A 14,925-nucleotide genomic window follows, 5' to 3' on the forward strand; every position below is an offset into this window, starting at 1 on the left:
ATTCATTTGTATTTATTTTAAAACTTTAATTTTTTTTAAATAAAAATAAATACTTTTTTATTTGAATTTTACATTTTCTTGTGCTTTTCATTTCTAATTTATTGTCTTTGTTTGTTTGTTCATTAGTTTTTTTACAGTAGTTGTACTATTTGAAATGTACATTTTAATAATTTTATTCATTTGTATTTATTTTAACTTTCATGTTATTTATTTTATTTGAATTTTACTTCATCTATTTATTTAAAAATTTTACACTTTCATTATTTTTATTAATTTGTGCTTTTAATTTCTAATTTATTGTCTGTTTGTTTGTTCATTAGTTTTTTACATTAATTGTACTATTTGAAATGTACATTTTAATCATTTTATTCATTTGTGTTTATTATGAAACTGTTACATTCTATGATTTATTTTATTTGAATTAACTTCATTAATATATTTAAAAAATACTTTTACTTTAATTTTACATTTTTATTATTTTTGTTAATTTGTGCTTTTGATTTCTATTGTCTGCTTGTTTGTACTATTTGAAATGTACAAATTTAATCATTTTATTCATTTGTATTTATTTTAACTTTCATTTTATTTATTTTATTTGAATTTTACTTCATCTATTTATTTAAATACTTTTACTTTAATTTTAAATTTTTATTATTGTTAATTTGTGCTTTTAATTTCAAATTTGTTGTCTGTTTGTTTATTCATTTTTTTAACATTAATTGTATTAGAAATTTACGTTTTAATCATTTTATTCATTTGTATTTATTTTAACTTTCATTTTATTTATTTTATTTGAATTTTACTTCATCTATTTAGTTAAAAAATACTTTTACTTTCATTTTAAAATTTTATTATTTTTGTTAATTTGTGCTTTTAATTTCAAATGTATTGTCTGATTGTTTATTCATTTTTTTTAACATTAATTGTATTAGAAATTTACATTTTAATCATTTTATTCATTTGTGTTTATTTTAAAACTGTTTCATTCTGTTATTTATTTTATTAAAATTTTACTTTATTTATTTATTTTCCTGATTTATTTTACATTGGTGATTTTTAATTTAATGTGTATTTATTTATTGTTATTTTTATGAGTTGATTAATTATTAGCTGTCAGTTTAGGGAACCTGCTTTAAATAACCCATTGTTCCGAAAAAGAGAGTGTAAATGGGTGAAGTTCTGAACTGATCTAATGAATCATTTATGGAGCAGATGGTTCACAGATCGGCTTTTTTCAGCAGGACAAACAGAAGCTGGAGCGATTATAGATATTAAAGCATGATCGTGCGCTGAAAGCTCAGGTGCTGAGATGTTGGGGTCGGTTCTGATGTTTCTCGGTAAAGAAGCTTCTAGAGCGGTGAGCAGATGAACGGCGCCTCGAGTGTTTGTTTCCGCGCCTCGGGACGCGTTCTGCTCCTCCAGCTCATGATATGAGATCAGGCTATAAATGCTGAAAATACACACACTCTCTCACACACTCACACTCGCTCAAATAGAAGGTGATTCACTCAGACGCCTGATGATCCTCCGCTCCGTCTGATTCTGAGGTGAGTGATGGCTGCTTTGGGCTCTGTGTGTTTCACTCAGGTCCTGTAGTGTGTGTGGTAAACATGTGGATTAGCAGGAGCGTGAGATCGCTGGATGCTGACCTTCGGAAAGGTCACGATGCTGTGGAGGCTGTGTATGTGTGTTTGTTTGTGTTTACTTGTGTTTGTTTGATCATCTTCAGGTCAGATCAGGTGATCATGGCAAACTAAAGCTCCAGATCCGGTGGAAAAATGCTGTTTTATGAGCATCTGAAGACACGCTTTCTTTGAACCGAACTAGTCTGTAAAGACAGTAGAGTAGACAAAGTTGCTTTTTTAAAACTCTTTTGTTTGTTTTAATGAAATATTATTCATTTAAGACATATTTAAGAATATTTACTATAATTACACTGCTGCTCAAAAGTTTGAGATTTTTAATGGTTTTTAAAAACGTTTCTTCTGCTCATCAAGGCTACATTTATTTGATCAAAAATACTGAAAAAACTGTAATATTGTGAAATATTATTTTCATTTAAAATAACTGTTTTCTATGTAAATATATTTTAAAATGTAATTTATTTCTGTGATGCAAAGCTGAATTTTCAGCATCATTACTGCAGTCTTCAGTGTCACATGATCCTTCAGAAATCATTCTAATATTTATTCTCAATGTTGAAAACAATGTTGCTTAATATTTTTTTTTGGAACCTGTGATCCTTTTTTGATTCTTTGATCAATAAAATGTTAAAAAGAACAGAATTTATTTAAAATACAAAGGTTTTCTAACAATATACACTACTGTTCAAAAGTTTGGGCTCAGTAAATTTTTATTCTTTCTTTTTTTGAAAGGAATTAATACTTTTTAACACCAAGGATGTGTTAAATTAATAAAAAGTGATAGCATATATTTACAGTGTTAGAAAAGATTTATATTTTGAATAAATGCTGTTCTTTTTAACTTGTTATTAATCAAAGAATCCTAAAAAATCAGCATATTAGAATGATTTCTGAAGGATCATGTGACACTTATGACTGAAGTAACAGCTGATAAAAAAATTCAGCTTTGCATCACAGGAATAAATTATATTTTCAAGTATATTAAAATAAAACCATAATTTTATATTGAAATAACATTTTGCAATATTACTGTATTTTTCTGTATTTTTGATCAAATAAACGCAGCCTTGATGAGCAGAAGAGACTTCCTTAAAAACATAGACCACAAAATCTCCATATAAACCGTACATCAATGGAAAGCTTATTTATTTTAAAAGACTGACCATTATGACTGTTTTTTTGGTTCAGGGTCACAATGTTCTGATGTTGTTTTAATGTTAGGTGTAAGGTCATCTGTAAGCGAGACGCTCATGTTTGTCCTCCAGAGACACGGCAGGCGTTTATAGACTCAGAACCACAGGAAACACACACTCATTTATTTATACACACACACACACACACACACACACAGGAAGTGCTGCTGTTCTACTTATAGAGCGACTCACCGCACAGAATCATGAGTGTGTTTGTTCATCTTGTTACTTTGTATCACAGCACTGCTGATGCTGCATTCTGATTGGCTGACAGATGTTACAAGACTTTAGATGTTCTTGTATTTCTGTATAGTTGCTTGCAGGGCTGACCGATTTCTTTTTCTGATTTATTCATTTAATTAGGAATGTTTTGCCATGATTTTATTTTTTTAGAAATTGAGAAATCGTGATTTAAAATATAAATATTACCAAACGTTAGAATTAGACACTTTGACAATATGCCAATGATAACAGTAAAGAGAAAAGAGCAATCCAACCATATTGTGTTGACAAAGATGCAATAGGAAAAACATGCAAGGAGATGAGTGATTAAGTTATTACTTTATTATATGAGACACTGCAAGAGACACGATTGCAACAGTCAAACTTTTCCATGTTTACGTAGAAAACACTATGGAAAAGCAGCGCAATTGAATACAAAAAATTAAAAACTATTGCCATGTCTGATAGTTCATGTTTGCATCAGTAATAATAGTTTACTGGTGTTTTACCTTCAGTCATTTTCAATTTATATTACCTTGATTTTTTAGATTTTTTTTTTTTTTTTTTTTTTTTTTTGAGATTCAGATTATTTCTGAACATATATGTATAAGACAAGTTTGTATAAGATGTAGTTGTAGTTCATGCATCTTTTCTGCAGAGATATTTAACAAGTGATTTGTTTAACATTTACATCATGTTGACAACTTCATGTGTGCTGCACTTGGGATAGATTTTTTTTTTTTTTAGAGGGTTAAGGCAAACACTGCAGGTGAATAGGGTAAAAAAAAAGAACTAATAGTTATCACATTATTTACCCAGTTGGTTGTATTACAAGTTTTCTAAAATGTTAGGTTTAAATATGCAAATGAGCCATTATTTAATGAAATATGTGCTAATTTGCATATATTTCCAGTAAAAAATCTAAACACTGGATGAAGTCAGTTTAAAAATTCTTGTTTAATTTTTTTTTGACAAATTAGAGTCAAATGTTTTTACAAAGGGGATTTTACGTATCTCATTTATTATTATTATCTCATAATTAAAAAAAAACAAAAAAACTTTTTTTTACCATTTTTTGGGAAATAAAATGTCTAAAATCAAGCTAATTATATATAAACAAATCCTTCTGTATAAACCTTCAGGATATAGTCAGGAACACAAATGCTCAGTGTGGTGTGTGTAAGTGCTGCTGAAGTGGAGATTTATGGCTCAGTGTAGGAGAAAAAACTCTTGGCCTTTAAAAATCTGTATTGTAATTGAAATCTATTGACACAAATAGATAAAGTGCGATAAAAGAAAGACTTAACAGTATCTTTTGGCTGTTTTATTTCTACTAGTCTGAAAAAACACTTTATGAAACACCAAAAAACCCAAAATCTTAAACTTGACAGATGCATGAAAAAACAGTGTTTTTGCCTACAGTGTGCCTCTTTAATAAAGGGTCATGTTGTAGTTACATTTTCAAGTTGACTAGTTAAAAATAAAAAAAAACGAGAATTGGTCAAACTTTCTGATAAAAGTGATATTTTCATTTTTTGCTTAATCATTCAGCCCTAGTTGCTTGATAATTGGGTCAAAGATTGTTCACTTCAAAAAAAAAAAAAAAGTACAAAAATTGCTGAATGACAATGTAACATTATTTCAACCAAATTGTAACATTTTATTCTCCAAAAACTTATTTGAAACCTTAAAAGTAGACACTTAACGTACATTTAATGTGCTTTCTATGGACATAAAATCTTATCTTTTAATAAACTGTATTTTATATGCCTGACAAGATTGTTCCACCGAATGACATTTTAGTGGGTGTCTTCAGTAAATTAGGAAAAAACTGTATGATGTTTATTTTTTGCTCAGAAAAACCAAAACAAAAATGCAATTAAATTAAACAGAAAACGTTTTAATATTTTTTTTTTTTTTTTTTTTTGGAAAAACACAAATTTAATTTAAAGCAGTATTACACTTTTTTTTTTTTTTATGCTTAAACCCTTTTTTGTCTTTGACCTATATATTTTTTTTTAGATATATTTTGAGGGCAAAACCTAGGATAGTGGCAAATTTTACAAATGTAGAATTACGACTAATTAGTATTTGGGGTGAAAGTAATACATCTTTTAATATGTCATAAATAAATTTTTGTTGTAAATGCGCAAATATGTCAAGATTGTTCCACTAAATGAGATTTTAGTGGGTGTCTGCTATAAATTAAGGAAAACATTTATGATGTTTGTTTTTTGCTCAGAAAAACAAAAACAAAAATGCAATTAAATTAAACAGAAAACTTTGTAATATTTTTGGGGAAAAACATCAACAATTTAAAGCAGTATTACACTTATTGTTTTTGTTTTATGTTTCATATTTCAGTTTCCAATTAGCGTTTCTGTTAGTCTTTAGTGACTATTATTGGCTTTAAGTAGGAAGCGCATCTTTATGCTATGTTCTGGTTTAGATAAGTGTGGGTTGTGTGAAAAACAGGTTTCAGTTCCATGAAACTCTGCGGTTTTGAGGCTCAAATGTTCTTCCTTCATTTGTTCACTTCACTTCAGTGTGTGTGTGTGTGTGTGTGTGTGTGTGTGTGTGTGTGTGTGTGTGTGTGTGTGTGTGTGTGTGTGTGTGTGTGAGTGTGTGAGTGTGTGAGTGTGTGAGTGTGTGTGTGAGTGTGTGAGTGTGTGTGTGAGTGTGTGAGTGTGTGAGTGTGTGTGTGTGTGTGTGTGTGTGTGTGAGTGTGTGAGTGTGTGTGTGTGTGTGTGTGTGTGTGTGTGTGTGTGAGTGTGTGAGTGTGTGTGTGTGTGTGTGTGTGTGTGTGTGTGTGTGTGTGTGTGTGAGTGTGTGTGTGAGTGTGTGAGTGTGTGTGAGTGTGTGAGTGTGTGTGTGAGTGTGTGAGTGTGTGTGTGTGTGTGTGTGTGTGTGTGTGTGTGTGTGTGTGTGTGAGTGTGTGAGTGTGTGTGTGAGTGTGTGAGTGTGTGTGAGTGTGTGTGTGAGTGTGTGAGTGTGTGTGTGTGTGTGTGTGTGTGTGTGTGTGTGAGTGTGTGTGTGTGTGTGTGTGTGTGTGTGTGTGTGTGTGAGTGTGTGTGTGTGTGTGTGTGTGTGTGTGTGTGTGTGTGTGAGTGTGTGAGTGTGTGTGTGTGAGTGTGTGAGTGTGAGTGTGTGTGTGTGTGTGTGTGTGTGTGTGTGTGTGTGTGTGTGTGTGTGTGTGTGTGTGTGTGTGTGTGTGTGTGTGTGAATCTGACCTGTGTCTTTAGTTCAGAGGAAGCTGTGGTGCTTTTTCACAGAACATCAGCTGTGAGTATTTGACAGGGAAAAATGATCTGAGGTCAGTCTGAGTGTGTAGAGCAAGAGCTGATCCACATTAGAGTCTGATGCTGGCTGTTTTTCGTCTGTATCCAGACAGAAGATGCTTGTTTGTGACAGATGAGGGTCAGTTTGACGTCTGTCTGTCTGTTTGTGATCTCATTGGTCAAAGAGAAATGATGTTCTCAGCTTCTGAGTCACTTTTGCAGTCTCTTTCATTTTCTTTGTGCATCATTCATGTGTTTATCACTGCATTTTTTGGGAGTCAAACATGTTCTTGTGCTTTACTTTTAATGTTGACTTGTGTGTGTTTTTTGTCTTTAATCTTCTTGGGAAGATTTAGTTTCTGTGTGTGTGAAGTCAAAAGTTTACATCCCTCTTTCAGAATCTGCTAAATGTTAATTTTACCAAAGTAAGAGGGATCATACAAAATTCATGTTATTGTTTATTTAGTACTGACCTGAATACGATATTTCACATAAAAGATGTTTACATATAGTCCACAAGAGAAAATAATAGTTTTACCCCTTTAAAAGTTTACATTCCCTTTGGTTCGTAATACTGTGTTGTTACCTGAATGATCCACAGCTGTGTTTTTGTATTTTTTATTTAGCGATAGTTGTTCATGAGTCTCTTGTTTGTCCTGAACAGTTCAACTGTCTGCTGTTCTTCAGAAAAATCCTTCAGCTCCCACAAATTCATTGGTTTTCCAGCATTTTTGTGTATTTGAACCCTTTCCAACAATGACTGTATGATTTTGAGATCCATCTTTTCAGACTGAGGACAACTGAGGGACTCATATGCAACTATTACAGAAGATCAAACACTCACTGATGCTCCAGAAGGAAAAACATGCATTAAGAGCCGGGGGTGAAAACTTTTGGAATGTGAAAATCAGGGTAAATTTAACTTATTTTTTCTTCTGGGAAACATCTTCTATAGCTTCTGAAAGGCAGTACTAAAAAAAAAAAAAAAAAAAAAAAAAAAAAAAAGATATTTAGGCAAAATAAGAAAAATGTACACATCTTAATTCTGTTCAAAAGTTTTCACCCCCGGCTCTTAATGCATGTTTGTCCTTCTGGAGCATCAGTGAGTGTTTGATCCTTCTGTAATAGTTGCATATGAGTCCCTCAGTTGTCCTCAGTGTGAAAAGATGCATCTCAAAATCATACAGTCATTTTTGGAAAGGGTTCAAATACACAAAAATGCTGAAAAACCAAAGAATTTGTGGGAGCTGAAGGATTTTTCTGAAGAACAGCAGACAGTTGAACTGTTCAGGACAAACAAGAGACTCATGAACAACTATCACTAAACAAAAAAACACACAGCTGTGGATCATTCAGGTAACAAAGCATTAATAGTCAAGTGTATGAAAACTTTTGAACGGGGTCATTTTTATAAATTCAATTATTTTCTCTTGTGGACTATATGTAAACATATTTTATGTGAAATATCTTATTCAGGTCAGTACTAAATAAACAATAACATGCATTTTGTATGATCCCTCTTATTTTAGTAAAATAATTAACATTTTGCAGATTCTGAAAGGGGGATTGCACTGCAAAAAATGCTTTTCTTATTTTTTTGTCTTGTTTCCAGCCAAAATATCTAAAAATTCTTAAATCAAGAAGGATTTTCTAAATGAGTAAAAATGGTCTTGTTTTCAGAAAAAAAAAAAACTGTCAAAATTAAGTTTGTTTTTGCCTGAAACAAGCTAATAATCTGCCAATGGGGTTAGCAAAAAAAATCGTGTTTCAAACAGAAAACAAGATTATTTTTCTTACGCCATTGGCAGATTATTTTAATTGTTTTAAGCAAAAACACTTAATTTTGACTTGTTTTTTTCAGAAAACAAGACTCTTTTTTACTCGTCTAACAAATCCTTCTTGATTTAAGAGTTTTTAGATATTTTGGCTGGAAACAAGACAAAAAAAAATCAAAGTAAGAAAAGCATTTTTTGCAGTGTGAGATGTGAACATCCGTTATTAGAGAGATAGTTTCTCTTTACCATAAATGACAGAGAGGGATAATGATGTAATGACACAACAAGGGAATTCACTTCTCTTACGTTCCTAGAGTTTTTCCCACAAACCACTGTTTGGCGTGAGTTTGAACAGCTGAAGAGACATGTATGTGTTTGTAAGTTTCAGACAGACGGTTATATGACTGTACGTGTGTGTGTGTGTCTTATTTGTAGGGTGTGTAACCGTCTGAGTGGCAGTAATATGGATCTGGAGCGTGTCGGTCAGCAGGGGTCAGTGGAGAATCTCAGCCAATCACTGCGAGGATTGAACTGCTGCACCAACGCATCCAGCGACAGCCTTCAGGTGCTCTCCGACACTGGTGAGTTACACACAGCCAATTTAATTATTTTATAAATTTGTATTTCTTTTTTTCATTCATTTAATTATTTTGTATTATTTGATTATTAATAGTATTAATTTTTATTTATTTATTTTTCATTTATTGAATTATCTATTATTTATTTATTAATAGTATTATTTTTTATTTATTTTTTCATTTATTTAATTTTTATCTATTTATTTATTAATAGTATAAGAAAAATTATTTAATTTTTATTTATTTATTTGTGAATAGTATAAAAAGATTAATTTATTTAATTTTTATTAATTTGTTAATAGTATGAAAAGATTAATTTATTTAATTTTTATCTGTTTATTTATAGTAGTAATTTTTTCATTTATTATATTTTTTATCTATTATTTATTTATTAATAGTAGCAATTTTTATTTATTTATTTTTAATTTATTTAATTTTTATCTGTTATTTATTTATTAATAGTATTATTTTTTATTTATTTTTTCATTTATTAAATTTTTATCTATTATTTATTAATAGTATAAGAAAAAATTATTTCATTTTTATTTATTCATTAGTGAATAGTATAAAAAGATTAATTTATTTAATTTTTATTTATTCATTTGTTAATAGTATATAAAGGTTAATTTATTTAAAATTTATTTAAAATTTATTTAGTACTTTTTTCATTTATTAGATTTTTTTATCTATTATTTATTTATTAATAGTAACATTTTTATAATTGTTTTGTCATTTATTTAATTTTCTATTATTTATTTATTAATAGTATAAAAATGTTATTTAATTTTTATTTATTTATTAATAGTATAAAAAATTCATTTATTTAATTTTTATCTATTTATTTATTAATAGTATTAATTTTTTTTTCATTTTTGATTTTTATCTATTATTTATTTATTAATAGTATTAATTTGTATTTATTTTTTTCATTTATTAAATTTTTATATATTTATTTATTAATAGTATTAATTTTTTCATTCTTTTAATTTTTATCATGTATTTATTAATAGTATTTTTTCATTCTTTTAATTTTTATATTATTTTATATTATTTATATTATCTATTATTTATTTATTAATATTATAAAAAATGTTATTTAATATTTATTTATTAATAGTATTAATTTTTTTTTCATTTTTGATTTGTATCTATTATTTATTTGTTAATAGTATTAATTATTTATTTTTTTAATTTAATTTTTATATATTATTTAATTATTAATAGTATTATTTTTTCATTTTAATTTTTATCATTTATTTATTGATAGTTTTTTTTTCCATTCTTTTCATTTTTATATATTTATTTATTAATAGTATTTTTTTTCATTTATTTAATTTGTATCTGTTTTTTATTTATTAATAGTATTCATTTATTTATTTACTTATTTATTTTTTACATTATTTTTTCATTTTATCAATTTAAAAATTTATGTTTGTGTAATTTCACTGAAGCTGTCTCTGAAGCTCTGAAGTGAACATCCTGTGTAGACAGCAGAGGGATGTTCACTAGGTTTTGAAACTGAGCTCAAGTCTAAAAGCAGACTGTGTTATTGTGAACGAAACTTCCTTTTCTGATAATCAGCCGTGATGAGAAGGGAACATCAGACGTAGTTCTTCTTCCTTAAACTTCTCAACCATTTCAGGCTAATTGCTGTGATATACTGTCATACTGTTGGTGTATGTAGTGTGTTCCCATAATGCAGCGGGGCAGAGATAATGGAGGGTTAAATAGAGGAAATCAGGGTTTGTGTTTATCACAGGGCGTTTGCTGATGGTTTTCCCTCATGAAGCCACTGATCTTCATCTGCAGGCCTTCATTAAACCGGCACACAAACCACAGAGAGACTCCAGCACATGATCAGATGTTCTCTGAAGTTGGGGAAAGTTACTTTTTTAAAATAAAAGTAATGCATTACAATGTTGCGTTACTCCATAACACAGTAACTAATTGTGTTACTTTGTTACTTTTTATGGAAAGTAATGGATTGTGCTACTTTTATGTTAGCAGTTACTTGAAAAAGTAATCTGATTGCATGACTGATGTTGCTTGTAATGCGTTGTTAAATGCTGTTCATATTAGTAACAAATATTTGTGAAAATATAATGAAATATTTAGCTGTAGATCAGGACAGACTTGTAAATCTCTCTGAATTATTAATGTATGAACCATCCGACGGCGGTGATTCACACACAAACACACGTCTGTCTCTGTCTGGTATCTGGTCTTAAGGGTCATTAGGTTTTTTTTAATCAGTTTAAGAGCTCTGGGGCGTTTCTTAGTTAAACAGTAACCAAACACACTGACATTACTGATGTCTGTGCAGCTAGTTTATCGTGTGTGTGTGCGTTGTATTAGTCTATAGAAGCTGAAATGAGGAAGATAAACGCAGTTTAATTTCCACTGAACACTTTAGTTCTTCTGATTGTCTGACGGGAATCATTTAGAAATTAATCGCAATCATTCATTGATACTGAACCCTGATTATGAATCTAGTATAGAGTATAAAGCTGTAGAGGAATCTTTCCAAACTTGCTTTCAGTTCAATATTTTATTGTTTTAGTAGCAAGGAAACTGTATATTTACTTTTTATTCATTAATTAAGATTTTTTCTACATTTCTATATATTTTTTTAATTGTCATTATTTGTTTTGTTTATAGCATGACAGCATTTTAATGCCAGGTTTAAAAAAAATGTAAGATTACGAGATTAAAGTTACGAGATATTTTTTTTAAATAAAGTTAATAATATAGTTAATAGTTAAAGTTAAAAATAAATTACTGTATTACTTTATTCTTGTAATATTTTGTCTTTATTCTTGTAGTATTTCAACTTTATTCTTGTAGTATATTGTCTTTATTCTCGTATTATTCCGACTTTATTCTCATAGTATTTTGACATTATTTTGTAGTATTCCGACTTTATTCTAATGGTATTCTGACTTTATTCTCTTCATTCTTGTAGTATTCTGACTTCATTCTCGTAGTATTCTGACTTTATTCTAATAGTATTCCGACTTCATTCTCGTAGTATTCAAACTTTACTCTCATAGTATTTTGACTTCATTCTCGCAGTATTCCGACTTCACTCTCGTCGCATTCTGACTTCATTCTCGTAGCATTCCGACTTCATTCTCGCAGTATTCCGACTTCACTCTCGTAGCATTCCGACTTCATTCTCGCAGTATTCCGACTTCACTCTCGTAGCATTCCGACTTCATTCTCGCAGTATTCCGACTTCACTCTCGTAGCATTCCGACTTCATTCTCGCAGTATTCCGACTTCATTCTCGTAGCATTCTGACTTCATTCTCGCAGTATTCCGACTTCACTCTCGTCGCATTCTGACTTCATTCTCGCAGTATTCCGACTTCACTCTCGTCGCATTCTGACTTCATTCTCGTAGCATTCTGACTTCATTCTCGTAGCATTCCGACTTCACTCTCGTCGCATTCTGACTTCATTCTCGCAGTATTCTGACTTCATTCTCGCAGTATTCCGAGTTCATTCTCGCAGTATTCTGAGTTCATTCTCGCAGTATTCCGAGTTCACTCTCGTCGCATTCTGACTTCATTCTCGCAGTATTCCGAGTTCACTCTCGTCGCATTCTGACTTCATTCTCGTAACATTCCGACTTCATTCTCGCAGTATTCTGACTTCACTCTCATAGCATTCCGACTTCATTCTCGCAGTATTCCGAGTTCACTCTCGTCGCATTCCGACTTCACTCTCGTAGCATTCCGACTTCATTCTCGCAGTATTCTGACTTCACTCTCGTAGCATTCCGACTTCATTCTCGCAGTTTTCTGACTTCACTCTTGTCGCATTCCGACTTCATTCTCGCAGTATTCCGACTTCACTCTCGTAGCATTCTGACTTCATTCTCGCAGTATTCCGACTTCACTCTCGTAGCATTCTGACTTCATTCTCGCAGTATTCCGACTTCACTCTCGTAGCATTCCGACTTCATTCTCGCAGTATTCCGACTTCACTCTCGTAGCATTCCGACTTCATTCTCGCAGTATTCCGACTTCACTCTCGTAGCATTCCGACTTCATTCTCGCAGTATTCCGACTTCACTCTCGTAGCATTCCGACTTCATTCTCGCAGTATTCTGACTTCACTCTTGTTGCATTCCGACTTCATTCTCGCAGTTTTCTGACTTCACTCTTGTCGCATTCCGACTTCATTCTCGCAGTATTCCGACTTCACTCTCGTAGCATTCCGACTTCATTCTCGCAGTATTCCGACTTCACTCTCGTAGCATTCCGACTTCATTCTCGCAGTATTCCGACTTCACTCTCGTAGCATTCCGACTTCATTCTCGCAGTATTCCGACTTCACTCTCGTAGCATTCCGACTTCATTCTCGCAGTATTCCGACTTCACTCTCGTTGCATTCCGACTTCATTCTCGCAGTATTCCGACTTCACTCTCGTAGCATTCCGACTTCATTCTCGCAGTATTCCGACTTCACTCTCGTAGCATTCCGACTTCATTCTCGCAGTATTCCGACTTCACTCTCGTAGCATTCCGACTTCATTCTCGCAGTATTCCGACTTCACTCTCGTAGCATTCCGACTTCATTCTCGCAGTATTCCGACTTCACTCTCGTAGCATTCCGACTTCATTCTCGCAGTATTCTGACTTCACTCTCGTAGCATTCCGACTTCATTCTCGCAGTATTCCGACTTCACTCTCGTAGCATTCCGACTTCATTCTCGCAGTATTCCGACTTCACTCTCGTAGCATTCCGACTTCATTCTCGCAGTATTCCGACTTCACTCTCGTAGCATTCCGACTTCATTCTCGCAGTATTCCGACTTCACTCTCGTAGCATTCCGACTTCATTCTCGCAGTATTCCGACTTCACTCTCGTAGCATTCCGACTTCATTCTCGCAGTATTCTGACTTCACTCTTGTCGCATTCCGACTTCATTCTCGCAGTATTCCGACTTCACTCTCATCGCAGTCCAACTTAATTCTCACAGTATTCCGACTTCACTCTTGTAACATTTCGACTTCAATCTCATAATCTTAGATTTTTAAAAGTTTTTAACACGCTAGTAAAACACTGTCATAGTATAGTACTTTGGTAATGTTTTATGAAAAAATATATTGTTTGTAATATTGCCATATTTAGAGTATTGTAAATCCTATCAAGGGATTAAACAACCTTTTTCTTGAATCAGTTGATGAGTTTTATCAATTCAATGTGAAGTAATTAACACTTTCTTCTCCCTCTTTCTCTGGTCATGTGATCTAGACTCCACCCTCCGCTCCAGCCCCTCCCCATTTCCCAGCAGCCCATTTGGCTCCGCCCCGGCGTCACCCCAACCTGACGCATTTCCCAGCAACAGCCTGGCGAATCAACTTCAGCCCCCTCCGTTACCGCAGAAGAAACTGGTGAACCGCACCATCTCGGCTCCGAATGAGTCTGGCGTCAAACCGCTGCTCCGCTCCCGTCCGCGCCTGCCCTTCAGCGGCTCCGAAACCAACGTCAGCCGCCCCACCGCCGCCAGCGCCGCCCCGTCCAGCCCGGTGGAGCCACGGCCGCTCTACTCGTCCAGCGAGTCTCTAGAGCACCGCACGCCTCGTCTGGGGAACGTAACGTCCTGTTCGTCGCCGCAGCTCAACACGCTGCTGAGCGCCACGCCCAACGCCGGATCCACGCTACAGCTGCACGCTCTGCTCAGCAACATGGACAGCCGCGAGGGCATCTACTCGAAGTTGGGCGGCCTGTACGCGGAGTCGCTGCGGCGGCTGGCGCTCAAGTGTGAGGAGCATTTCACCAGCAGACAGAGGAACACGCTGAGGTTCGACGAGAGCAACTGGTCGCTCTTCAAACTCACCTGTAATAAACCCTGCTGTCTGTCCGGAGACGCCGTCTACTATTCAGCCTCCTGTGCGTCAGACACACGCAACACATATGCTGTCAAGGTAAGAAAATATACACAACACCGGATAGATGTTGAAATAAGTAAGAATTTATAATGTTTTTATAAGAAGTCTCCTCTGCTCACCATTTATTTGATTCAGGGTTCTTACAAGGTGCTTAAAGTGTTAAATATATATTATATATTTTTTTCCAAATATATATAAAAAATGTATTATTCCAAACACAAATATTTTTCAAAGTAAAAAATCAAAGTAATTTTTTTTAATTATATCAAAAACATTTTTCCAATATTTTAAAAAACATGTAATTATTTTAATATAAAAAAATATTTTTCCAAACCCA

The 14,925-nt window shown here is 32.8% G+C and overlaps 1 protein-coding gene across 1 annotated transcript; it reads left to right on the top strand.

Moving 5' to 3' along the window:
• Positions 1–1,610: 1,610 nt before the first annotated feature.
• On the top strand, positions 1,611–14,624 carry LOC141317110 (inactive tyrosine-protein kinase PRAG1-like; the record flags this gene model as incomplete). The annotated part of the gene is made up of 3 exons (XM_073832923.1): positions 1,611–1,681; positions 8,547–8,692; positions 13,951–14,624. Coding segments are annotated over exons 1-3 (891 nt in total), but the record flags the coding sequence as incomplete, so codon positions are not given.
• Positions 14,625–14,925: the final 301 nt, after the last annotated feature.

Source organism: Garra rufa, unplaced genomic scaffold, assembly GCF_049309525.1.
Source record: "Garra rufa unplaced genomic scaffold, GarRuf1.0 hap1_unplaced_344, whole genome shotgun sequence".
Classification (NCBI taxonomy): domain Eukaryota; kingdom Metazoa; phylum Chordata; class Actinopteri; order Cypriniformes; family Cyprinidae; genus Garra; species Garra rufa.